This window comes from Salmo salar, chromosome ssa04, assembly GCF_905237065.1.
Source record: "Salmo salar chromosome ssa04, Ssal_v3.1, whole genome shotgun sequence".
In the NCBI taxonomy this organism is placed as follows: domain Eukaryota; kingdom Metazoa; phylum Chordata; class Actinopteri; order Salmoniformes; family Salmonidae; genus Salmo; species Salmo salar.
This window is the reverse complement of record NC_059445.1, coordinates 86,547,781-86,575,695: the sequence shown is the minus strand read 5'-3', so window position 1 is coordinate 86,575,695 and position 27,915 is coordinate 86,547,781. Positions and strand designations below refer to the sequence as shown.

Genomic DNA, 27,915 nt, shown 5'->3' with positions numbered 1-27,915 from the left:
CTGGACTGACCACCGCAATCTGGGATACATCCGGGCGGCGAGGAGACTGAACCCTCGCCAGGCAAGGTGGGCCATGTACTTTACCCATTTTGTTTTCACTCTGTCTTACAGACCAGGTTCCCAGAACGCTAAGGCAGACACACTGTCCCAGATGTATGACACAGAGGACGGTCCATGGATCACACTCCCATACTTCCGGCCTCTTGCCTAGTGGCACCGGTGGTGTGGGAGCTGGACGTGGACATAGAGCGGGCGTTACGCACAGGGCCCACTCCCCCCCAGTGTCCAGCTGGGCGTCTGTACGTTCCGTCTGCTGTCCACGACCGTTTGATCTATTGGGCCACAACACGTCACCCTCTTCCCTGCCATCGGTCAGACGGTGCGTTGCCTTAGTGGGAAGTACTGTTGGCCCACCTTGGAAGGACGTGAGGGTTTATGTTTCCTCCTGCTCGGTGTGCGCCCAGTGCAAGGCTCCCAGGCACCTGCTCAGAGGGGAGTTACAACCCCTACCCGTTCTACAACGCCCGTGGTCGCACCTGTCGGTGGACTTCCTGACGGATCTTCCTCCCTCACAGGGTAACACCACGATCATGGTCATTGTGGATCGGTTTTCTAAGTCTTGCTGTTTCCTCCCTTTGCCCGGTCTCCCTACGGCCCTACAGACTGACGGAGGCCCTGTTCACTCACGTCTTCTGGCACTACGGGGTGCCTGAGGACATAGTCTCTGATCGGGGTCCCCAGTTCACGTCCAGAGTCTGGAGAGCGTTCATGGACGTCTGGTGGTCTCGGTCAGCCTCACCTCAGGTTTTTACCCAGAGAGTAACGGGCAAGTGGAGAGAGTAAACCAGGATGTGGGTAGGTTTCTGCAGTCATATTGCCAGGACGGGCTGGGGGAGTGGGCGGCGTTCATCCCCTGGGCAGAGATGGCCCAAAACTCACTCCGCCACTCCTCCACTAACCTCTTTCCCTTCCAGTGCGTCCTGGGGTATCAGCCGGTTCTGGCACCTTGGCATCAGAGCCAGATCGAAGCTCCTGCGGTGGACGAATGGTTTAAGCGCTCAGAGGAGACCTGGGACGCCGCCCATGTGCACCTGCAACGGGCCGTGAGGCGGCAGAAGGCGAGCGCCGACCGCCACCGCAGTGAGGCCCCGATGTTCACGTATTAGGGTACCTAAGGATTGATTATAAATGTTGTTTGACTGGTTTGGAAAAGTTTATTAGTAACGTTTGGGATTCATTTTGTATGCATTTTGATGGAGGGAAACTGGGTGGATTTATGACTGAAGCGCGCCAGGTAAACTGAGTTTTTATGGATATAAAGAAGGATATTATCGAACAAAAGGACCATTTGTGATGTATCTGGGACCTTTTGGAGTGCCAACAGAAGAAGATCATCAAAGGTAAGGCATTTATAATATCGCTATTTCTGACTTTAGTGGTGCACCTGCCTGGTTGAAATATGTTTTTCATGCTTTTGTATGCTGGGCGCTGTCCTCAGATAATCGCATGGTGTGCTTTCCCCGTAAAGCCTTTTTGAAATTTGACACAGTGGCTGGATTAACAAGAAGCTTTATTTTGATGTATTACACTTGTGATTTCATGAAAGTTAAATATTTACAATTCTGTTGTTTGAATTTCACGCTCTGCAAATTTCACGCTACTGTCCCACCTGCCCATAAGAAGTTAACCATTTCCGTCCGTGTATCCAATTCTCCATGTGGTTAGGAATTCAACAACCATTACAACCTTAGCTTATACTGAGGTTTTTGTGGTCTCTACTCAAACCTTGACTTTAAAGGGAATACAATTCTCTCACATTAACATCATTACATCATTTCACAAACTAATTCATTTTATACAATAATTAGACGCAAACCTCATAACGGAGACTCCTGTATAAACAGAGTTATGGTAATATCTTTCATGAGGTCACAAACATGAAACAAAACGGACCGGGTCGTAGCTGGCTTCTCCACCGACCGTTTACACATTCTCCAAAACATGGATATTGTTCAGTTCTCAAGTTCTATGTGTCTCTTTCTGCATGGCCGAGAGGGTCTCCTCCAAGAATTTATGACCTGAGATTACAGAACCTGGGTGTAGGAGAGGGAGAGAGGAATGCCACGATCTATACCCAGAAAGGGTCACGTCATGACAACTGCTTTAGCACACTCCGCCAACCCGGACGTCCTAGCCGTGTCTGATTCCTGGCTTAGGAAGGCCACCAAAAATTCTGAAAATGTCCATCCCCAACTACAACATTTTCCGCAAAGATAGAACTGCCAAAAGAGGTGGAGTTGCAATCTACTGCAGAGATTGTCTGCAGAGTTCTGTCATGCTATCCAGGTCTATGCCCAAACAGTTCCAGCTTCTACTTTTAAAAATACACCTTTCCAGAAATAAGTCTCTCACTGTTGCTGCCTATTATAGACCCCCCTCAGCCCCCAGCTGTGCCCTGGACACCATATTTGAATTAATTGCCCCCATTTATCTTCAGAGTTTGTACAGTTAGGTGACCTAAACTGGGATATGCTTATTACCCTGGCCATCCTACAATCTAAGCTAGATGCCCTCAATCTCACACAAATTATCAATATTAATAAATCCGTAAACATGGGCACCATTATAGATATCATCCTGACCAACCTGCCCTCTAAATACACCTCTACTGTCTTCAACCAGGATCTCAGCGATCACTGCCTCATTGCTTGCGTCCGTAATCGGTCCAGGGTCAAACGACCACCCCTCATCACTGTCAAACGCTCCCTAAAACACTTCAGCGAGCAGGCCTTTCTAATCGACCTGGCCCGGGTATCCTGGAAGGATACTGACCTTATCCCGTCAGTAGAAGATGCCTGGTTGTTTTTTAAAATGCCTTCTTCACCATCTTAAATAATCATGCCCCATTCAAAACATTTTGAACTAAGAACAGATATAGCCCTTGGTTCACTGCAGACCTGACTGCCCTTAACCAGCACATAAATATCCTGTGGCGTTCTGCGTTAGCATCGAATAACCCCCGTGATATGCAACTTTTCAGGTAAGTCAGGAACTAATATGTACAGGCAGTTAGGAAAGCAAAGGTTAGCTTTTTCAAACAGAAATTTGCAATCTGAAGCACTAACTCCAAAAGGTTTTGGGACACTATAAAGTCCATGGAGAATAAGAGCACTGTCTCCCAGCTGCCCACTGCACTGAGGCTAGGAAACACTGTCGATAAATCTACGATAATCGATCATTTCAATAAGCATTTTTCTACGGCTGGTCATGCTTTCCACCTGGCTACCCCTAGCCCGGCCAACAGCTCCGCACCCCTCACAGCAACTTGCCCAATCCCCCCCCCCCCGCTTCTCCTTCACCCAAATCCAGATAGCTGATGTTCTAAAAGAGCTGCAAAATCTGGACCTGTACAAATCAGCTGACCTAGACAATCTGGACCCTCTCTTTCTAAAATTATCTTCCGCAATTCTTGCAATCCCTATTACTAACCTGTTCAACCTCTCTTTCATATCGTCTGAGATACCTAAAGATTGGAAAGCTGCCGCGGTCATCCCCCTCTTCAAAGGGGGAGACACTCTAGACCCAAACTGTTACAGCCCTATATCCATCCTGCCCTGCCTTTCTAAAGTCTTCGAAAGCCAAGTTAACAAATAGATCACCAACCATTTCGAATCCCACCGTACCTTCTCCGCTGTGCAATCTGGTTTCCGAGCTGGTCATGGGTGCATCTCAGCCATGCTCAAGGTCCTAAAAGATATCATAACCGCCATCGATAAAAGACAATACTGTGCAGCCGTCTTCATCGACCTGGCCAAGGCTTTCGACTCTGTCAATCACAGCATTTTTATCGGCAGACTCAATAGCCTTGGTTTCTCAAATGATTGCCTTCCCAGGTTCACCAAGTACTTCTCAGATAGAGTTCAGTGTGTCAAATCGGAGAGCCTGTTGTCCGGACCTCTGGCAGTCTCTATGGGTGTGCCACAGGGATCAATTCTTGGGCCGACTCTCTTCTCTGTATACATCAATGATGTCGCTCTTGCTGCTGGTGATTCTCTGATCCACCTCTACGCAGACGACACCATTCTGTATACATCTGGCCTTTCTTGGACACTGTGTTAACTAACCTCCAGACGAGCTTCAATGCCATCCAACACTCCTTCCGTGGCCTCCAACTGCTCTTAAACGCTAGTAAAACAAAATGCATGCTCTTTATCCAATCGCTGCCTGCACCCGCCCGCCCGACTAGCAGCACTACTCTGGACAGCTCTGACTTAGAATATGTGGACAACTACAAATACCTAGGTGTCTGGTTAGACTGTAAACTCTCCTTCCAGACTCACATTAAGCATCTCCAATCCAAAATTAAATCTAGAATCGGCTTCCTATTTTGCAACAAAGCCTCCTTCACTCATGCTGCCAAACATACCCTCGTAAAACTGACCATCCTACCGATCCTTGACTTCGGCGATGTCATTTACAAAATAGCCTTCAACACTCTTCTCAGCAAATTGGATGTAGTGTATCACAGTGCCATCCGTTTTGTCACCAAAGCCCCATATACTACCCACCACTGCGACCTATATGCTCTCGTTGGCTGACCGTCGCTACATATTCGTTGCCAAACCCACTGGCTCCAGGTCATCTGTAAGTCTTTGCTATGTAAAGCCCCACCTTTTCTTAGCTCACTGGTCACCATAGCAACACCCACCCATAGCACGCGCTCCAGCAGGTATATTTCACTGGTCATCCCTAAAGCCAACACCTCTTTGGCCGCCTTTCCTTCCAGTTCGCTGCTGCCAATGACTGGAACGAATTGCAAAAATCACTGAAGCTGGAGTCTTATATCTCCCTCACTAACTTTAAACATCAGCTGTCAGAGCAGCTTACCGATCACTGCACCTGTACACAGCCCATCTGTAAATAGTCCACCCAACTACCTCATCCCCATACTGTTATTTATTTTTGCTCTTTTACACCCCAGTATTTCTACATTTGCACAAACTGTATATAGATTGTTCTATTGTGTTATTGACTGTACGTTTGTTTATCCCATGTGTAACTGTGTTGTTTTTGTCGCACTGCTTTGCTTTACCTTGGCCAGGTCGCAGTTGTAAACGATAACTTGTTCTCAACTGGCCTACCTGGTTAAATTAAGGCATATATTTATTTATTTTTATTGAAAAAGTCTACAAAACCAAAAGTAAAAGACACAAAAAGACAGATCTATAGCTCACATTTCTACATATTGCAGGTCTTAAGTGTTTTCTTTAACTAATGCTTATTTGTTCTTGCTGTCATCTTGAAAAATAGGTTCTTCATAGGGGTTGGAGATTTACTGGTAACTTTCTAAATGTACCAGTAAACTACCAACATTTACCAGTAAGATACCAGAATGTTGAAAACATTCAAGGAGTTTTCCAAACACGGAAAAATATATATAAAAAAAAAATGTACATCACAAATCTTTAAAACAAAGCTGTAAAACATGATCCTTAATATAACCCATCAATATGTAAATTACCGGGGGTTTTGGAAACCTATTCTTAGCTCAACAGGCTTGTAAAATAGACTCTAGACTAGAGAATGGTAGAAATGGAAGACACAACGTTTCCCTTTGGACTGTGGTGCATGTTTGCTGCCCTCTAGTGTTCTTTGGACTGTGTTTGCTGCCCTCTAGTGTTCTTTGTCATGTATGTCCTTTTCTCATTCACTACGTATACCCACTCCTATTCACTACTTATACCCACTCCTATTCACTACTTATACCCACTCCAATTCACTACTTATACCCACTCCTATTCACCACTTATACACACTCATATTCACTACATATACCCACTCCTATTCACTACATATACCCACTCCTATTCACTACTTATACCCACTCCAATTCACTACTTATACCCACTCCTATTCACTACTTATACCCACTCCTATTCACTACTTATACCCACTCCTATTCACTATGTATACCCACTCCTATTTACTACTTATACCCACTCCTATTCACTACTTATACCCACTCCTATTCACTACTTATACCCACCCCTATTCATGTCTTCTCAGTATTTCAGGCTTTAATATGCATTATGATAATATAGTGCCTATTGAGAGTCTACACACCCCTTGCACAGTCTTCAAAATGTGCTGCCTTAAAATTACTTCTACAAGGGACTACATTAGATTACCACCCCCCAAGTCATCTTGTTTTTATGGTGTGTTTTCTATATGAATCTGGAAATGCTTTTACAATTTATCTTTTAATTTTATAAATGTGAAGTAGGCTGTGTAGATGAATAGAAAAACAATGTAATTTCATCCATATTTAGATGTAACTTTAAGGCATCAAACTGTGCAAGGAAGGGATGTGTAGACTTTCACTAGGCATTATATACTGTATCTATTTCACCATTTTGAATTGATTTTGCCTGTTGTTGATAACTAAGTGTTGTTTTGAATTGATATTATCTATTGTTGATAACTAAGTGTTATTTTGAATTGATAGTATCTATTGTTGATAACTAAGCGTTGTCCACCAATGATTATGTTGTGCCTAACCACTTCCTCTTCAATCAGTCTTTGTTGGAACATGGTTTGTTCTCTACAGAAGGCTTGTTGTATCATTGTAATCCCTGACAAAGGATGAAATGAATCAGAGTTTAGAATGTTCTGTACTATTGAACGTACCATAATGATAAAGGCATTTAGCTATATGAAGAATGCCTTGCTCCTCCTGGTTCTCTTACCCTCCTTACCAAAGAGAACATTTGTCTTTGTTCCACACTTGTTAAAGACAGCAGTCTAGAAATGTGTCTGAAATGGTGGTTTAATGAAGTGGGTTGTTGCAGGTGGACCTTCGTTACAAGACAGCCTTCCACTATTCCATCTGTCTTTCTGATACCTGGTGGTGTGTCAGTGGGGACTGTGGGAATGAGACCAGTCTAGTGGTTAAGGGAGTGGACCAGGGGATATCTGAGGACTGGTGTCAGACAGAAGGAGTCATGACTAGACACGTCTCCATTAACACACAGACTTTTGATCTGCGGTGAGTGTTTCTTTTCTATTCAAATCTTCCATCCATTACCAGTATCATTATGAACCTGATTTGTATTAACAGGGAACAGATAAGTTATTGCATCCTGGTTACCTAAGTAGTTATAGAGAATATGTCCAACATGCCCCATTACAACAGGAAGGAGAAAACACACATTAGTTAATACACACAGTACTGTACATGATGAACACCATAACAACAACAGTGTTTAGGATGTGGACTCACCTTTCACCTTTGTCTCTAAATCATTACAGATTGGATAGCTGTTGCTGGATAGACAATGATAATGATGTTTATTTTTGGAGGCTGTTGACTCATGTGGATCTTGGGGTCAGGTCTGACACGGGGACAGTCAACCGATCTCCACAGACCACTGTCATACCTCTGATGAGGTAAATTCTCCTACTTATCAGTGTTAAGTGATTTAGTTCAATGAACAAGTGAATTTATAAATCTGTGTGTTGCATTCAGTCAATATAAAACAGGTCTGAAACACTGCAATAATAGTCTCTCTCTCTCTCTCTCTCTCTCTCTCTCTCTCTCTCTCTCTCTCTCTCTCTCTCTCTCTCTCTCTCTCTCTCTCTCTCTCTCTCTCTCTCTCTCTCTCTCTCTCTCTCCCTCTCTCTCTCTCTCTCTCTCAGTGTCCCTGCTAATTGTCAAAGAGATTTCAACCTGTTGCTGTTTGATCCAGATGGGGATATGGTCAGATGCAGATACGCAGTACCAACGGATGAGTGTTACACATCAAGTGACCTTCCTAATGACTTCACTCTACGAGAGGTTAGTATCCAAGTAGAACAACACAGACAACGATGGACTGTGATGAAGATAGTAGTGAATAGCTAATTAAAACTTAAACTGCCAGTCCTCGCTGCCCCCTTACCATGCCAATGAGCAGCCATTTTGACTGTGATATTCTAACAATCCATTTTGGAAGACCACATTAATTCTTCTGACAACAACAGCTAAGTGACTACCCCAAACTGCATGAAAATGTTCACAGATTCCCCCGCAATCATGAAACACCATTGGTGACACAAAGGAGATAAGACTCAAGAACTGTCTGAAAAGTGAAGAAACCTTCACTTTTGTTTTGACGAAGCAAAACAAACTGTCAGACAAACAGAGAACACAGGTATAAATACACAGGGGATAATGGGGAAGATGGGCTACACCTGGGTGGAGACAATCACAAAGACAGGAGAAACAGATCAGGGTGTGACAGCCAAGGCAGCAACCAGCTGGCCAAAGCAGGTATCTGTCATTTAACATGCCAAGGCAGCAACAAGTTGGCCAAAGCAGGTATCTGTCATAACGGCAATGTTAGATTAACCTGTTGGGGATAGGGGGCAGTATTTGCACGGCCGGATAAAAAACGTACCCGATTTAATCTGGTTACTACTCCTGCCCAGTAACTAGAATATGCATATAATTATTGGCTTTGGATAGACAACACCCTAAAGTTTCTAAAACTGTTTGAATGGTGTCTGTGAGTATAACAGAACTCATATGGCAGGCAAAAACCTGAGAAGATTCCTTACAGGAAGTGGCCTGTCTGACCATTCCTTGAGCTTCTTGACTGTTTATTGAAGACTGAGGATCTTTGCTGTAACGTGACACTTCCTACGGCTCCCATAGGCTCTCAGAAGGCGGGAAAAAGCTGAATGATGTAATTCCAGCCCCAGGCTGAAACACATTACCGCTTTTGGTAAGTGCTCTATCAGAGGACAATGGGCTGAGGCGCGTGCACGAGTCAACCCCATGCTTTTATTTTCTTTCGTCTTTTAACCTAAACACAGATTCCCGGTCGGAATATTATCGCTTTTTTACGAGAAAAATGGCATAAAAATTGATTTTAAACAGCGGTTGACATGCTTCGAAGTACAGTAATGGAATATTAGGATTTTTTTTGTCACGAAATGCGTCGTGCTCGTCACCCTTCTTTACCATTCAGATAGTGTCTTGAACGCACGAACAAAACAGAGGATATTTGGACATAACTATGGATTATTTTGAACCAAACCAACATTTCTTATTGAAGTAGAAGTCCTGGGAGTGCATTCTGACGAAGAACAGCAAAGGTAATAACATTTTTCTTATAGTAAATCTGACTTTGGTGAGTGCTAAACTTGCTGGGTGTCTAAATAGCTAGCCCTGTGATGCCGGGCTATCTACTTAGAATATTGCAAAATGTGCTTTCACCGAAAAGCTATTTTAAAATCGGACATATTGAGTGCATAGAGGAGTTCTGTATCTATAATTCTTAAAATAATTGTTATGCTTTTTGTGAACGTTTATCGTGAGTAATTTAGTACATTTTTTGTAAATTCACCGAAAGTTTGTGGGGGGTATGCTAGTTCTGAACGTCACATGCTAATGTAAAAAGCTGGTTTTTGATATAAATATGAACTTGATTGAACAAAACATGCATGCATTGTATAACATAATGTCCTAGGAGTGTCATCTGATGAAGATCATCAAAGGTTAGTGCTGCATTTAGCTGTGGTTTGGGTTTTTGTGACATTATATGCTAGCTTGAAAAATGGGTGTCTGATTATTTCTGGCTGGGTACTCTGCTGACATAATCTAATGTTTTGCTTTCGTTGTAAAGCCTTTTTGAAATCGGACAGTGTGGTTAGATTAACGAGAGTCTTGTCTTTAAAATGGTGTAAAATAGTCATATGTTTGAGAAATTGAAGTAATAGCATTTCTAAGGTATTTGAATAACGCGCCACAGGATTCCACTGGCTGTTACGTAGGTGGGACGATTTCGTCCCGCCGACCCTAGTTAACATAAATATGACTTTCTGAATTATTACCATATAGATGGGTTGGTTGTTTAGCAACAAAACTGACGGGTTGGTTGTTTAGCAACAAAACTGACGGGTTGGTTGTTTAGCAACAAAACTGACGGGTTGGTTGTTTAGCAACAAAACTGACGGGTTGGTTGTTTAGCAACAAAACTAACGGGTTGGTAGTTTAGCAACAAAACTGATGGGTTGATTGTTTAGCAACAAAACTGATGGGTTGGTTGTTTAGCAACAAAACTGACGGATTGGTTGTTTAGCGACAAAACTGATGGGTTGGTTGTTTAGCAACAAAACTGATGGGTTGGTTGTTTAGCAACAAAACTGACAATACACAGCTATGGGGCAAAACCGACGGGGTTGGCTTAGCTTGTTGACAACATGTAAACTATATTTACTCTCCAATGTTTATTGAAAACATAAATACACTTTCTCAATGAGCGCTTGTTGTCTCTCAAATTATCATTACAGTTTTTGGTTAGATAGCTAGCAATTATTTGCCATATTAGCATATACATGACATCAGTCAAAACACATCAAAACACGACATGGTATTTATAATAAGATACAACGAGCTGAAACGAGCCATCTATGATTCCCCACATGGCAGCTTCTTGTCGTTGTTACGAGCTATCTGACTGTTCAGAATCATAACAGCGCACGCCGTCCAGTCACGTCCATATTCTATCTGGGGGAAAAAACACCGTAGGTGTGTTTATGAAGGTCTTGGGTGACATTAGAATACAAAAATATATATATTTCTAAGATAACAGTAGCATTTTCATTAGTTTATGTATCTGCTGCCTTGTGCTCACTTCTGGAGTGCAGAAGAACAGTGGTTCAAAATGACTGTCTCGGCGCGTCTAGTGTTAAGTGTTCTATAGTACATTGTTAGTTGATGGTTGAATGACAATCATGTGATTGCTATAATGTTCCAGGTAGATTTTTTATTGGTCAAATAAATGTGTTTTGCAGATGCATACTTGTGTTTCTAGCTCCGACTGTGAATTAACCTCTATGGGCTAGGTGGGACGCTTGCGTCCCACCTACTCAACAGCCAGTTGAATCCTGTGGCGCGTTATTCAAATACCTTAGATATGATATTACTTAAATTTTTCAGAAATATGACTATTTTACACCATTTTAAAGATAAGACTCTCGTTAATCTAACCACACTGTCCGATTTCAAAAAGGCTTTACAACGAAAGCAAAACATTAGATTATGTCAGCAGAGTACCGAGCCAGAAATAATCAGACACCCATTTTTCAAGCTAGCATATAATGTCACATAAACCCAAACCACAGCTAAATGTAGCACTAACCTTTGATGATCTTCATCAGATGACAACCCTAGGACATTATGTTATACAATACATGCATGTTTTGTTCAATCAAGTTCATATTTATATCAAAAAACAGCTTTTTACATTAGCATGTGACTAGCATGTGACTAGCATTCCCACCGAACACTGCCGGTGAATTTACTAAATTACTCACGATAAACGTTCACAAAAAGCATAACAATTATTTTAAGAATTATAGATACAGAACTCCTCTATGCACTCGATATGTCCGATTTTAAAATAGCTTTTCGGTGAAAGCACATTTTGCAATATTCTCAGTAGATAGCCCGGCATCACAGGGCTAGCTATTTAGACACCCAGCAGGTTTAGCACTCATCAAAGTCAGATTTACTATAAGAAAAATGTTATTACCTTTGTTGTCTTCGTCAGAATGCACTCCCAGGACTTCTACTTCAATAACAAATGTTGGTTTGGTCCAAAATAATCCATCATTATATCCAAACAGCGGCGTTTTGTTCGTGCGTTCTAGACACTATCCTAAAGGCTAAATAAGGGTGACGAGCATGGCGCAATTCGTGACAAAAGAATTCTAAATATTCCATTACCGTACTTCGAAGCATGTCAACCGCTGTTTAAAATCAATTTTTATGCCATTTTTCTCATAAAAAGCGATAATATTCCGACCGGGAATCTGCGTTTAGATAAACAGACAAAGGAAAAGAAAGCATTCGGTCGAAGCGGGCACGCGCCTAAGCCCATAGTACTCTGAGTGGCCACTTGCCAAAAGCGATAAAGTGTTTCAGCCAGAGCCTGCCTCGATATCGTTCAACGTTTTCCCGGGCTCTGAGACCCTATGGAAGACGTAGGAAGTGTCACGTTATTGCACAGATCCTGAGTCTTCAACAAAAAGAGCCAAGATGAAACACTACTTCTCAGACAGGCCACTTCCTGCTTGAAATCTTCTCAGGTTTTGGCCTGCCATAGGAGTTCTGTTATACTCACAGACACCATTCAAACAGTTTTAGAAACTTTAGGGTGTTTTCTATCCAAAGCCAATAATTATATGCATATTCTAGTTACTGGGCAGGAGTAGTAACGAGATTAAATCGGGTACGTTTTTTATCCAGCCGTGTCAATACTGCCCCCTAGCCCTAACAGGTTATTATCTAACAAGTAATATCTAACAATACACAAAATCTAAAGTAAAGGAATGGAATTAAGAATATGTCAATATTTGGACGAGCAATGTCAGAGCGGCATTGATTAAGATACAGTAGAATAGGATAGAATACAGTATATACATATGAGATGAGTAATACATAGACTAAGATACAGTAGAATAGTATAGAATACAGTATATACACATGAGATGAGTATTACATAGACTAAGATACAGTAGAATAGTATAGAATACAGTATATACATATGTCCTGGAGGGCAGTTAGTTTGCCTCCGGTGATGTGTTGGGCAGACCGCATAACCCTCTGGAGAGCCTTGCGGTTGCCGGCGATGCAGTTGCCATACCAGGCGGTGATACAGCCTGACAGGATGCTCTCAAATATGCATCTGTGAAAGTTTGTGAGGGTTTTAGGTGACAAGTCAAATTTCTTTAGCTTCCTGAGGCTGAAGAGGCGCTGTTGCGCCGCCTTCACCACACTGTCTGTGTAGTTGGACCATTTCAGTTTGTCAGTGATATGTACGCAGAGGAACTTGAAGCTTTCCTTCCACCTTCTCCACTGCGGTCAAGTCGATGTGGATAGGGGGGTGCTCCCTCTGCAGTTTCCTGAAGTCCACAATCAGCTCCATTATTTTGTTGACATTGGGTGATAGGTTATTTTCCTGGCACCACACTCACAGGGCCCACAACTCCTCCCTGTAGGCTGTCTCGTTATTGTTGGTAATCAAGCCTACTACTGTTGTGTCGTCTGCAAATTTGATGATTGAGGCGTCCGTGGTCACACAGTCATGGGTGAACAGGGAGTACAGGAGGGTGATGATCACACATCTTTGTGGGGCCCCAGTGTTGAGGAGCAGCGAAGTGGAGTGGTTGTTTCCTACCTTCACTACCTGGGGCAGCCCATCAGGAAGTCCAGGACTCAGTAGGACAGGGAGGGGTTCAGACCCAGGGCCTCAAGCTTAATGATGAGCTTGGAGGGTACTATGGTGTTGAATGCTGTACTATAGTCAATGAACAGCATTCTTACATAGGTATTCCTCTTGTCCAGAGGTGGCGGTCCAAAGTTAGTTCAATGAAATTACGTTGAACCAAAGTGAAATAGACATTGAATTGACATCTGTGCCCAGTGGGTCCATGATATCAAAACTATATTTTAAAGACTTTTTACAGGTCAATTCCACGAAAATTAACATTTGTGTTGTTATTGTAAAGTATTTAGTGATGTCCTATTTTTTTTTCTTATTTTCTGATTTCTAATCTATTGACTGTTTAGTGAGGAGTAAAACCAGAAACTACTTCTGTGTGACGTAGACCAGAAGCGTCACTGAGATGACTAGTAAAACAAAATATGGCCAGTGGTTTTCAGTGATCTAAATAACCTGTGTGTAGTTGTCTGATCATATTGGACCTCCCTGCTATATGCTGCTCTGTTTGTCTGTCTAATAACATCTGGAAATACTTTACATAGATGCTCAAAAACCTATTGAACAACAGTTTGGTCAGCAATGCTGCTGAGGGTGCTTAAACAGGACCCTGACAGAACCTATGGAACAACATGCTGAGGGTGCTTCAACAGGACCCTGACAGAACCTATAGAACAACATGCTGAGGGTGCTTCAACAGGACCCTGACAGAACAACATGCTGAGGGTGCTTCAACAGGACCCTGACAGAACCTATAGAACAACATGCTGAGGGTGCTTCAACAGGGCCCTGACAGAACCTATAGAACATGCTGAGGGTGCTTCCACAGTCACCGAAAACAATGTAGACCTTACATATAGACCTGACAGTGAAACACTTACTTACGAGCCCCTTAACAACAGTGCAGTTTAAAAAAATGTTTGATAAGAATAAGAGATAAAAGTAACAAGTAATTAAAGAGCAACAGTAACAAAGAACAATATATACAGGGGGGTGCCGGTACAGCGTCAATGTGTGGGGGCACCGGTTAGTTGAGGTAGTATGTACATGAAGGTAGAGTTATTAAAGTGACTATGTATAGATGATAACAACAGAGAGTAGCAGTGGTGTAGAGAGGGGGGGGGCACTGCAAATAGTCTGGGTAGCCATCAGACTAGATGTTCAGGAGTCTTATGGCTTGGGGGTAGAAGTTTTTAGAAGCCTCTTGGACCTAGACTTGGCGCTCCGGTACAGCTTGCCGTGCGGTAGTAGAGAGAACAGTCTATGACTGGGGTGGCTGGAGTCTTTGACAATTTTTAGGGCCTACCTCTGACACCGTCTGGTATAGAGATCCTGGATGGCAGGAAGCTTGGCCCCAGTGATGTACTGGGCCGCTCGCACTACCCTCTGTAGTGCCTTGCGGTCGGAGGCCGAGCCGTTGCCATACCAGGCAGTAATGCAACCAGTCAGGATGCTCTCGATGGTGCAGCTGTAGAACCTTTTGAGGATCTGAGGACCCATGCCAAATATTTTCAGTCTCCTGAGGGGGAATAGGTTTTGCCCGATTCACGACTGTCTTGGTGTGCTTGGACCATGTTAGTTTGTTGGTGATGTGGACACCAAGGAACATGCAGCTCTCAACCTGCTCCACTGCAGCCCCGTTGATGAGAATGGGGGCGTGCTTGCTTGATCCTCTTTTTCCTGTAGTCCACAATCATCTCGTTTGTCTTGATCCCGTTGAGGGAGAGGTTGTTGTTCTGGCACCACACGGCCAGGTCTCTGACCTCCTCCCTATAGGCTGTCTCGTTGCTGTCGGTGATCAGGCCTTCCACTGTTGTGTCATCGGCAGATTTAATGATGGTGTTGGAGTCGTGCCTGGCCGTGCAGTCATGAGTGAACAGGGACTACAGGAGGGGGCTGAGTACGCACCCCTGAGGGGCCCCTGTGTTGAGGATCAGCATGGCAGATGTGTTGTTACCTACCCTTAAACCCTGGGGGCGGCCCATCAGGAAGTCCAGGATCCAGTTGCAGTTGGAGGTGTTTAGTCCCAGGTTCCTTAGCTTATTGATGAGCTTTGAGGGCACTATGGTGTTGATTGCTGAGCTGTAGTCAATGAATAGCATTCTCACATAGGTGTTCCTTTTGTCCAAGTGGGAAAGGGCTGTGTGGAGTGCAATAGATACTGCATCATCTGTGGACCTGTTGGTGCGGTATGCAAATTGGAGTGAGTCTAGGGTTTCTGGGATGATGGTGTTGATGTGAGTCATGACCAGCCTTTCAAAGCACTTCATGGCTACAGATGTTAGTGCTACGGGTCAGTAGTCATTTAGGCAGGTTACCTTAGTGTTCTTGGGAACAGGCACTATGGTGGTCTGCTTAAAACATATTGGTATTACAGACTCGGACAGGGAGAGGTTGAAAATGTCAGTGAATAAGCTTGCTAGTTGGTCAGCGCATGCTCGCAGTACACGTCCTGGTAATCCATCTGGCCCTGCGGCCTTGTGAATGTTGACCTGTTTAAAGATCTTACATCGGCTGTGGTGAGCGTGATCACACAGTCTTCCGGTACAGCTGGTGCTCTCATGCATGTGTTACTTGCCTCGAAGCGAGCATAGAAGTAGTTTAGCTCGTCTGGTAGGCTCCTGTCACTGGGCATCCCTCGGCTGTGCTTCCCTTTGTAGTCTAATGGTTTGCAAGCCCTGCCACATCCGACGAGCATCAGAGCCGGTGTAGTACGACTCGATCTTAGTCCTGTATTGACACTTTGCCTGTTTGACGATTCGTCGGAGGGCATAGCGGGATTTCTTATAAGCTTCCGGGTTAGAGTCCTGCTCCTTGAAAGAGCCAGCTCTAGCCTTTAGCTCAGTGTGGATGCTGCCTGAAATCAATGGCTTCTGGTTGGTGTATGTACGTACGGTCACTGTGGGGACGACGTCATCGATGCATTTATTGATGAAGCCGATGACAGATGTGGTGTATTCCTCAACGCCTTTGGAGGAGTCCCAGAACATATTCCAGTCTGTGCTAGCAAAACAGGCCTGTAGCTTATCATCTGCTTCATCTGACCAGTTTTTATTGATCTAGTCACTAGTGCTTCCTGCTTGAATTGTTGCTTGTCAGCAGGAATCAGGAGGGTGGAATTTGGTCAGATTTGCCAAATGGAGGGCAAGCTTTGTATGGTTCTTTGTGTGTGGAGTATAGGTGATCCAGAGTTATTTTCTCTCTGGTTGCACATTTAACATGCTGATAGAAATTTGGTAAAACGGATTTAAGTTTCCCTGCATTAAAGTCCCCGGCTACTAGGAGCACCGCCTCAGTGAACGTTTTCTTGTTTGCTTATGGCGGAATACAGCAATGTTCACACAGCCTCTGACTGTGGTGGTATGTAAACAGCTACAAAGAATACAGATGAAAACTCTCTCGGTGTAACGGCTGTCGGGAGAGAGAGTAGACCAAGGCGCAACGGAGTTGGTGTTCATCATGATTGTATTTAATTAACCTGTTATGGATAGGGGGCAGTATTTTCACGGCCGGATAAAAAAACTTACCGATTTAATCTGATTATTACTCCTGCCCAGAAACTAGAATATGCATATAATTTTTAGCTTTGGATAGAAAACACTCCAAAGTTTCTAAAACTGTTTGAATGGTGTCTGTGAGTATAACAGAACTCATTTGGCAGGCCAAAACCTGAGAAGATTCTGTACAGGAAGTACCCTGTCTGACCATTTCTTGGCCTTCTTGATCATCTCTATCCAAAACAGGGGATCTCTGCTGTTACGTGACACTTCCTACGGCTCTCAGAAGGCGGCAAAAAGCTGAATGGTGGCTTTGCAGGCCCTGGCTGAAAAACATTAGCGCGTTTGGATAGTGGTCGGTCAGAGTACTATGAGACTGAGGCACGTGCACGAGTCGACTCCATGTTTACTTTCTCTCTCTTTGAACGAAAACAACCACTCCCGGTCGGAATATTATCGCTTTTTTTACGAGAAAAATTGCATAAAAATTGATTTTAAACAGCGGTTGACATGCTTCAAAGTACGGTAATGGAATATTTAGAATTTTTTTGTCACGAAACGCGTCGGACGCGTAACCCTTCGTCACCCTTGGATAGTGTCTTGAACGCACGAACAAAACGCCGCTATTTGGATATAACTATGGATTATTTTGAACCAAACCAACATTTGTTATTGAAGTAGAAGTCCTGGGAGTGCATTCTGACGAAGAACAGCAAAGGTAATAACATTTTTCTTATAGTAAATCTGACTTTGGTGAGGGCTAAACTTGGTGGGTGTCTAAATAGCTAGCCCTGTGATGCCGGGCTATCTACTTAGAATATTGCAAAATGTGCTTTCACCGAAAAGCTATTTTAAAATCGGACATGCGAGTGCATAGAGGAGTTCTGTATCTATAATTCTTAAAATAATTGTTATGTTTTTTGTGAACGTTTATCGTGAGTAATTTAGTAAATTCACTGGAAGTATGCTAGTTCTGAACGTCACATGCTAATGTAAAAAGCTGGTTTTTGATATAAATATGAACTTGATTGAACAACATGCATGTATTGTATAACATAATGTCCTAGGGGTGTCATCTGATGAAGATCATCAAAGGTTAGTGCTGCATTTAGCTGTGGTTTTGGTTTTTGTGACATTGAAAAATGGGTGTCTGATTATTTCTGGCTGGGTACTCTGCTGACATAATCTAATGTTTTGCTTTCGTTGTAAAGCCTTTTTGAAATCGGACAGTGTGGTTAGATTAACGAGTCTTGTCTTTAAAATAGTGTAAAATAGTCATATGTTTGAGAAATTGAAGTTTTTGTATTTTTGAGGAATTTGTAATTCGCGCCACGCTTATCATTGGATATTGGAGCAGGTGTTCCGCTAGCGGAATGTCTAGATGTAAGAGGTTGACGTAAGAACACTATACAAAAACAAGATAACCGACAGCAAAACAGTCCTGTTCGGAAATGATCTGAACAGAAACAATTACCCACAAAACCCCAACGGAAAAACAGGCACTTATGTGCGACTCCCAATCAGCAACAACACTCTACAGCTGTGCCTGATTGGAAGCCACACGGCCAAAATCAATGAAACAAACCAACATAGAAAAATGCACATAGAACGCCCACCCTGGCCTAACCAATGTAACACCCTGGCCTAACCAATGTAACACCCTGGCCTAACCAAAATAAAGAACAAAAAACCCCTCTCTATGGCCAGGGCGTTACAGTACCCCCCAAAGGTGCGGACTCCGGCCGCAAAACCTGACTCTGAAGGGGAGGGTCCGGGTGGGCCTTCCTATGGCGGCGGCTCGGGTGCGGGACGTGGACCCCGCTCCACCCTTGGCTTCGGCCACTTAGGTGGCGCACCTAGCTGCGCCGGAGGACTGGTGGGTGACCCTGGCTGCGCCCGGCTGGCGGGCGATCCTGGCGGCTCCGGACTGGCGGGCAGCTCTGGCGGCTCCGGACTGGCGGGCGGCTCTGGCGGCTCCGGACAGGCGGGCGGCTCTGGCGGCTCCTGACAGGCGGGCGGCTCTGGCGGCTCCAGACTGGAGGGCGGCTCTGACGGGTCCGGACTGGCGGGCGGCTCTGACGGCTCCGGACTGGCGGGCGGCTCTGGCGGCTGCGGACTGGCGGGCGGCTCTGGCGGCTCCGGACAGGCGGGCAGCTCTGGCGGCTCTGGCCCAGGATTCACCAGGCTGGGGAGACATGAAGGAGGCCTGGCTCTGGGCGCAGGCACTGGACTCACCAGGCTGGGGAGACCCACTGGAGGCCTGGTCCGTGGAGGCGACACAGGTGAGACCAGGATGGGGAGACCCACTGGAGGCCTAGTCCGTGGAGAAGGGACAGGCTTAACCAGGATGGGGAGACCCACTGGAGTCCTGGTTTGAGGAGGAGGCACAGGGTTAACCAGGATGGGGAGACCCACTGGAGGCCTAGTCCTGGGAGGTGGCACAGGACGGACCAGGCTGGAGAGATCCACTGGAGGCCTGGTCCAAAGAGGAGGCACAGGATAAACCGGGCTGTGGGGGAGCCCTGGAGTTCTAGTATGGACGCTCTTTATCCACACTCCAGGCTGATTGCCCACTCTGGCCCGGCACGGGCGGAGCGCAGGCATTGGGCGAACTGGGCCCTCCCAGCGCTCTGGAGACACAGTGCGCAGCGCCGGCGCAGGATAACCTGGACCGAGGAGGCGTACTGGAGACCAGACGCGCTGAGCTGGCACCATCCGCCCTGGCTCGATGCCTGCACTCGCATTGCACTTGCGGGAGGCTGGCCTATAACGCACCGGGCTATGCACACGCACTGGAGACACCGTGCGCTTTACCGCTAACACGGTGCCTGACCAGTACTGCGCTGCCTGCCGTAAGCACGGGGAGTTGGCCCAGAATTCCTTCCTGGTTCCGCCACACTCCCCGTGTGCTCCCCCAATGCCTCTCGTGCCTGTTGCGCTCCCTTGCTTCGTACCAGCGCCTCTCAGCTCTCGCCGCCTCTATCTCCCACTGCGGGCGGCGATAATCCCCAGCTTGAGCCCATGGTCCTTTCCCATCCAGGATTTCCTCCCAAGTCCACGAATCCTGAACGCTCCTGTCCTGGCGCTTCTCCTTCCTCCGCTGCTTGGTCCGTTGTTGGTGGGTAATTCTGTAAGGGCTGTCAGGAGAGAGAGTAGACCAAGGCGCAGCGGAGTTAGTGTTCATCATGATTGTATTTAATTAACGTAAGAACACTATACAAAAACAAGATAACCGACAGCAAAACAGTCCTATTCGGAAATGATCTAAACAGAAACAATTACCCACAAAACCCCAACGGAAAAACAGGCACTTATGTGTGACTCCCAATCAGCAACAACACTCTACAGCTGTGCCTGATTGGAAGCCACACGGCCAAAATCAACGAAACAAACCAACATAGAAAAATGCACATAGAACGCCCACCCTGGCCTAACCAATGTAACACCCTGGCCTAACCAATGTAACACCCTGGCCTAACCAAAATAAAGAACAAAAAACCCCTCTCTATGGCCAGGGCGTTACACTCGGTAGGTGATGTGGTCTATAGCTTATCATGAGATACTCCTCCTCAGGTGAGCAATAGCTCGAGACTTCCTTAGATATCGTGCACCAGCTGTTATTTACAAAAATACATAGTCCGCCGCCCCTGGTCTTACCAGATGCCGCTGTTCAATCCTGCCGGTACATCGTATAACCAGCCAGCTGTATGTTGATGTTGTCGTCGTTCAGGCATGACTCCGTGAAGCATTAAGATGTTACAATTTTTATTCTCCAAAGATTGCACATTTGCTAGCAGAATTGAGGGAAGTGGGGGTTTATTTGATCGCCTTCGACTTCTCAGCAGGCAGCTCGCTCTCCGCTTCCTCTTTCTCCGCCTCCTCTTCACGCAGATCACGGAGGTCGGGGCCTGTAATAGCAGTAATAGCAGTCCTGATGTCCAGAAGTTATATTCGGTCATAAGAGACGGTAGCGGCAACATTATGTACAAAATGAGTAAACAAATAAGTTACAAACCAGATAAAATACATAAAAACACAATCGTTTGGGGGCACCTAAAACATCTGCCTTCTGCTCCGGCGCCATGTTACTACAGAATACCATGCTGAGGGTGCTTCAGTAGTCACTGGGCTCTTACAGAAAAACCACATGATGTCATGTGGAAAGTCACATGTGAAAACATTTGAGAACATTTGGTTTTGGAACTCTTCACATGTGAACACAAAATGTAGGTGTCATGGCACACACAGAGTGCTTTTATCATGATATTTTCAACTTACATATTTTAACTTTTTAAACATTTTATTTAACCTTTATTTAACCAGGTAGGCTAGTTGAGAACAAGTTCTCATTTACAACTGCGACCTGGCCAAGATAAAGCAAAGCAGTGCGACACAAGCAACAACACAGAGTTACACATGAAATAAACAAGCGTACAGTCAATAACACAACAGAAAAAAAGAAAGTCTATATACAGTGTGTGCAAATGGCGTGAGGAGGTAAGGCAATAAATAGGCCATAGTAGCGAGGTAATTACAATTTAGCAGATTAACACTGGAGTTATAGATGAGCAGATGATGATGAGCAGATGATAATGTTCAAGTAGTGATACTGGTGTGCAAAAGAGCAGAAAAGTAAATAAAAACAATATGGGGATGAGGTAGGTAGATTGGGTGGGCTATTTACAGATGGACTATGTACAGCTGCAGCGATCGGTTAGCTGCTCAGATAGCTAATGTTTAAAGTTAGTGAGGGAAATGTAAGTCTCCAGCTTCAGCAATTTTTGCAATTCGTTCCAGTCACTGGCAGCAGAGAACTGGAAGGAAAGATGGCCAAAGGAGGTGTTGGCTTTGGGGATGACCAGTGAGATATACCTGCTGGAGCGTGTGCTATGCGTGGGTGTTGTTATGGTGACCAGTGAGCTGAGATAAGGCGGGGCTTTACCTAGCATAGACTTATAGATGACCTGGAGCCAGTGGGACTGGCGACGAATATGTAGCGAGGGCCAGCCAACTTGAGCATACAGGCTGCAGTGGTGGGTGGTATAAGGTGATTTGGTAAAAAAAAGCGGATGGCACTGTGATAGATGCATCCAGTTTTCTGAGTGGAGTATTGGAAGCTATTTTGTAGATGACATCGCCGAAGTCGAGGATCGGTAGGATAGTCAGTTTTACTAGGGTAAGTTTTGCGGCGTGAGTGAAGGAGGCTTTGTTATGAAATAGAAAGCCGATTCTATATTTGATATTGGATTGGAGATGTTTGATATGAGTCTGGAAGGAGAGTTTACAGTCTAGCCTGACACGTAGGTATTTGTAGTTGTCCACATATTCTAGGTCAGAACCATCCAGAGTAGTGATGCTAGTCGGGCGGGCGCGGGCATTGAACAGTTGAAGAGTATGCATTTGATTTTACTAGCGTTTAAGAGCAGTTGGAGGCCACGGAAGGAGTGTTGCATGGTATTGAAGCTCGTTTGGAGGTTAGTTAACCTCTCTGGGCTAGGTGTGACGTTTGCGTCCCACCCTAGTCAAGAGCCAGTGGAATCCCGTGGCGCGATATTTAAATACCTTAGAAATGCTATTACTTCAATTTCTCAAACATATGACTATTTTACACCATTTTAAAGACAAGACTCTCGTTAATCTAACCACACTGTCCGATTTCAAAAAGGCTTTACAACGAAAGCAAAACATTAGATTATGTCAGCAGAGTACCCAGCCAGAAATAATCAGACACCCATTTTTGAAGCTAGCATATAATGTCACAAAAACCAAAACCACAGCTAAATGCAGCACTAACCTTTGATGATCTTCATCAGATGACAATCCTAGGACATTATGTTATACAATACATGCATGTTTTGTTCAATCAAGTTCATATTTATATAAAAAACCAACTTTTTACATTAGCATGTGACTAGCATGTGACTAGCATTCCCACCGAACACTTCCGGTGAATTTACTAAATTACTCACGATAAACTTTCACAAAAAACATAACAATTATTTTAAGAATTATAAATACAGAACTCCTTTATGCAATCGCGGTGTCCGATTTTAAAATAGCTTTTCGGTGAAAGCACATTATGCAATATTCTGAGTAGATAGCCCGGCCATCACAGGCTAGCTATTTTGACACCCAGCAAGTTTGGTACTCACCAAACTCAGATTTACTATAAGAAAAATTGGATTACCTTTGCTGTTCTTCGTCAGAATGCACTCCCAGGACTTCTACTTAAACAACAAATGTTGGTTTTGTTCCAAATAACACAGTGTCCAAAGAAGGGCCAGATGTATACAGAATGGTGTCATCTGCGTAGAGGTTTATCAGGAATCACCAGCAGCAAGAGCAACATCATTGATATATACAGAGAATAGAGTTGGCCCGAGAATTGAACCCTGTGGTACCCCCATAGAGACTGCCAGAGGTCCGGACAGCAGGCCCTCCGATTTGACACACTGAACTCTGTCTGAGAAGTAGTTGGTGAACCAGGCGAGGCAATCATTTGAGAAACCAAGGCTATTGAGTCTGCCGATAAGAATGTGGTGATTGACAGAGTCGAAAGCCTTGGCCAGGTTGATGAAGACGGCTGCACAGTACTGTCTTTTATCGATGGCGGTTATGATATTGTTTAGTACCTTGAACGTGGCTGAGGTGCACCCATGACCAGCTCAGGAATTTGCACAGCGGAGAAGGTACAGTGGGATTCGAAATGGTCAGTGATCTGTTTATTAATTTGGTGTCACGGCTGTTCAAAGGATCGGACCAAAATGCAGCGTGTTCGTAGTTCCACATATTTTATTTACCGTGAAACTAAATGCAATACAATAAATACTTGAATACACAAAAACAACAAACCGTGACACAGAGAGAAAACACACTACTCAAAAATGTATCACCCACAAAAACAGGTGGGACAAACATCAACTTAAATATGACCTCCAATTAGAGACAACGACAACCGGCTGTCTCTAATTGGAGATCATACCAAACAAAACCAACATAGAAATACAAAACTAGAAACTTAACATAGAAATACAAAACATAGACAAACACCCCCTGTCACGCCCTGACCTACTCTACCATAGAAAATAATAACTTACTATGGTCAGGACTTGACACTTGGCTTTCGAAGACTTTAGAAAGGCAGGGCAGGACGGATATAGGTCTATAACAGTTTGGGTCTAGAGTGTCACCCCCTTTGAAGAGGGTGATGACCGCGGCAACTATCCAATCTTCAGGGATCTCGGACGATACATAAGAGAGGTTGAACAGACTGGTAATAGGGGTTGCAACAATGGCGTCAGATAATTTTAGAAAGAGAGGGTCCAGATTGTCTAGCCCAGCTGATTTGTATGGGTCCAGGTTTTGCAGCTCTTTCAGAACATCTGCTATCTGGATTTGGGTGAAGGAGAAGCTGGGGAATCTTGGGGAAGAAGCTGCGTGGGGTGCGGAGCTGTTGGCCGGGGTTGGGGTAGCCAGAAGGAAAGCATGGCCAGCCGTAGAGAAATGCTTATTGACATTTTTGATTATCTTGGATTTATCGGTGGTGGCCGTTTTACCTAGCCTCAGTGCAGTGGGCAACTGGGAGGAGGTACTCTTGTTCTCCATGGACTTTACAGTGTCCCAAAACGTTTTGGAGTTAGAGCTACAGGATGCAAATTTCTGTTTGAAAAAGCTAGCCTTTGCTTTCCTGACTGCGTGTATTGGTTCCTGACTTCCCTGAACAGTTGCATATCGTGGGGACTATTTGATGCTATTGCAGTCCGCCATAGGATAATTTTGTGCTGGTCAAGGGCAGTCAGGTCTGGAGTGAACCAAGTAGTAGTTAATTAGCTGGTTAGCTCCAGATGGCTAGCTGGTGATGGAGGTTCTGACTATAAGGTCTAAAAAAAAATATTAAAAAATGTGTGGATTCGTGTCACATTGAGTGAGGCGGGTTACCAGAAGGTATATTTCAATTAAAAATGGAATAAAAATATTGAAAAAATTTGAAATATATACAAAAAAGACAAAAAAAAGACAAAAAGTAAACAAGAGGATGACAAACCACGTCTGCACTGCTACGCCATCTTGGGGAAAAAAAGTTGTCATGTTATCACGTTGTCACATTTTAAATCATGTGAAATTCAGGTTTTTCCCCGTAAGGGGTATTTGGTTATTGATGAAAACACTTTATTTCAGATGCAGATCAGATTAGCTAGCTAAAGCTAGCAGCAGACTTCCATTCTGATAGGAGAACCAGGTAGCAGCAGGCTTCCATTCTGATAGGAGAACCAGGTAGCAGCAGACTTCCATTCTGATAGGAGAACCAGTTAGCAGCAGGCTTCCATTCTGATAGGAGAACCAGTTAGCAGAAGGCTCACATTCTGATAGGAGAACCAGGTAGCAGCAGGCTTCCATTCTGATAGGAGAACCAGGTAGCAGCACGCTTCCATTCTGATAGGAGAACCAGTTAGCAGCAGGCTTCCATTCTGATAGGAGAACCAGTTAGCAGCAGGCTTCCATTCTGATAGGAGAACCAGGTAGCAGCAGGCTTCCATTCTGATAGGAGAGCCTTAGACTACCTATTGACTTTCTTGAACATTTCATAAGGCATTGACAATTTACATCCTTCAAGAATCTATGGGTTTAAATACATCATTTTAAAGTAAAAAATGGATGTAGCAATAACATATTGCCCCTTTAATCTTGTTTTTATCTTGTCTCCCTCAGAACTGCACCTTGTCATTTTGGGGCAACAGTAATACCACTGGAACATATGTAGTTCAGATGGTGATGGAGGATTTCCCGACTCAGTCCATCTCTCTCTCCTATACTGACGGATCTCAATCTAACAGGACCTCAAACAATACACTCTGCAAACTGCCTGTTCAGTTTGCAGTGAGAGGTACATATATGATCTATACAGTTTATCTTTATATCTAGGTAGTTTATCTTTATAACTAGGTAGTTTATCTTTATAACTAGGTAGTTTATCTTTATAACTACGTAGTTTATCTTTATAACTAGGTAGTTTATCTTTATAACTAGGTAGTTTATCTTTATAACTAGGTAGTTTATCTTTATAACTAGGTAGTTTATCTTTATAACTAGGTAGTTTATCTTTATATCTAGGTAGTTTATCTTTATAACTAGGTAGTTTATCTTTATAACTAGGTAGTTTATCTTTATAACTAGGTAGTTTATCTTTATAACTAGGTAGTTTATCTTTATATCTAGGTAGTTTATCTTTATAACTAGGTAGTTTATCTTTATAACTAGGTAGTTTATCTTTATAACTAGGTAGTTTATCTTTATAACTAGGTAGTTTATCTTTATATCTAGGTAGTTTATCTTTATAACTAGGTAGTTTATCTTTATAACTAGGTAGTTTATCTTTATAACTAGGTAGTTTATCTTTATAACTAGGTAGTTTATCTTTATAACTAGGTAGTTTATCTTTATAACTAGGTAGTTTATCTTTATAACTAGGTAGTTTATCTTTATATCTAGGTAGTTTATCTTTATAACTAGGTAGTTTATCTTTATATCTAGGTAGTTTATCTTTATATCTAGGTAGTTTATCTTTATAACTAGCTAGTTTATCTTTATAACTAGGTAGTTTATCTTTATAACTAGATAGTTTATCTTTATATCTAGGTAGTTTATCTTTATAACTAGCTAGTTTCTTTATATCTAGGTAGTTTATCTTTATAACTAGGTAGTTTATCTTCATATCTAGGTATTATATCTAGGTAGTTTATCTTCATATCTAGGTATTATATCTAGGTAGTTTATCTTCATATCTAGGTATTATATCTAGGTAGTTTATCTTCATATCTAGGTATTATATCTAGGTAGTTTATCTTTATAACTAGGTAGTTTATCTTTATAACTAGGTAGTTTATCTTTATAACTAGGTAGTTTATCTTTATAACTAGGTAGTTTATCTTTATAACTAGGTAGTTTATCTTTATAACTAGGTAGTTTATCTTTATATCTAGGTAGTTTATCTTTATATCTAGGTAGTTTATCTTTATATCTAGGTAGTTTATCTTTATATCTAGGTAGTTTATCTTTATAACTAGGTAGTTTATCTATATATCTAGGTAGTTTATCTTTATAACTAGGTAGTTTATCTTTATAACTAGGTAGTTTATCTTTATATCTAGGTAGTTTATCTTTATAACTAGGTAGTTTATCTTTATATCTAGGTAGTTTATCTTTATATCTAGGTAGTTTATCTTTATAACTAGGTAGTTTATCTTTATATCTAGGTAGTTTATCTTTATAACTAGCTAGTTTCTTTATATCTAGGTAGTTTATCTTTATAACTAGGTAGTTTATCTTCATATCTAGGTATTATATCTAGGTAGTTTATCTTCATATCTAGGTATTATATCTAGGTAGTTTATCTTCATATCTAGGTATTATATCTAGGTAGTTTATCTTCATATCTAGGTATTATATCTAGGTAGTTTATCTTTATATCTAGGTAGTTTATCTTTATATCTAGGTAGTTTATCTTTATATCTAGGTAGTTTATCTTTATAACTAGGTAGTTTATCTTTATAACTAGGTAGTTTATCTTTATAACTAGGTAGTTTATCTTTATATCTAGGTAGTTTATCTTTATAACTAGGTAGTTTATCTTTATATCTAGGTAGTTTATCTTTATAACTAGGTAGTTTATCTTTATAACTAGGTAGTTTATCTTTATATCTAGGTAGTTTATCTTTATATCTAGCTAGTTTCTTTATAACTAGGTAGTTTATCTTTATATCTAGGTAGTTTCTAATAAGTCGTTTCTCTGTAGAGAATAAGATAATGCCTATGGCTTGTTTTCAGTAGTATTAGAAGTAGTGAATTTGATTGTCATTACATTTTATGCAGTTTCCAACCCTGTAGCATAGTAGAGGAGTTGTGGTAATGATTTATACTGAAAAACATGACGCTATGTGTTGTATCTCAACTCCATGGTTTGTCTCTCAGTGGACCCCCCGGTGACATCCTGTATGGAGGGGCTGTACCTACCCATGTTCCTGTCTCCAACACCAGCCCAGGGTGCACTGCTGTACGCCTCTGCAGACCAACCCCTGGAAATCACTGTCAGAGCACAGGCTACCAACTCCACGTAAGAGAAAGGAAACGTGGGAACACATAGCAGATAGGTATAG

At 43.0% G+C, this 27,915-nt stretch overlaps 1 protein-coding gene across 4 annotated transcripts in view; it reads left to right on the top strand.

Annotated features, from left to right (window-relative positions):
* The window catches only part of LOC106604029 (integrin beta-like protein A), a 36,923-nt gene that overhangs the window by 4,795 nt on the left and 4,213 nt on the right, over positions 1-27,915 (top strand). For all 4 annotated transcript variants that reach the window (XR_001328567.2, XR_006769695.1, XR_006769696.1 and 1 more), the window contains exons 2-6: positions 6,849-7,045; positions 7,309-7,446; positions 7,696-7,834; positions 25,472-25,646; positions 27,731-27,872. Coding sequence is in view for 1 of the 4 variants with exons in the window: in XM_014198360.2 (XP_014053835.2) it covers positions 6,849-7,045; positions 7,309-7,446; positions 7,696-7,834; positions 25,472-25,646; positions 27,731-27,872 (791 nt within the window). In the remaining 3 variants the exon portion in view is untranslated. The remainder of the gene's footprint in view (positions 1-6,848; positions 7,046-7,308; positions 7,447-7,695; positions 7,835-25,471; positions 25,647-27,730; positions 27,873-27,915) is intronic.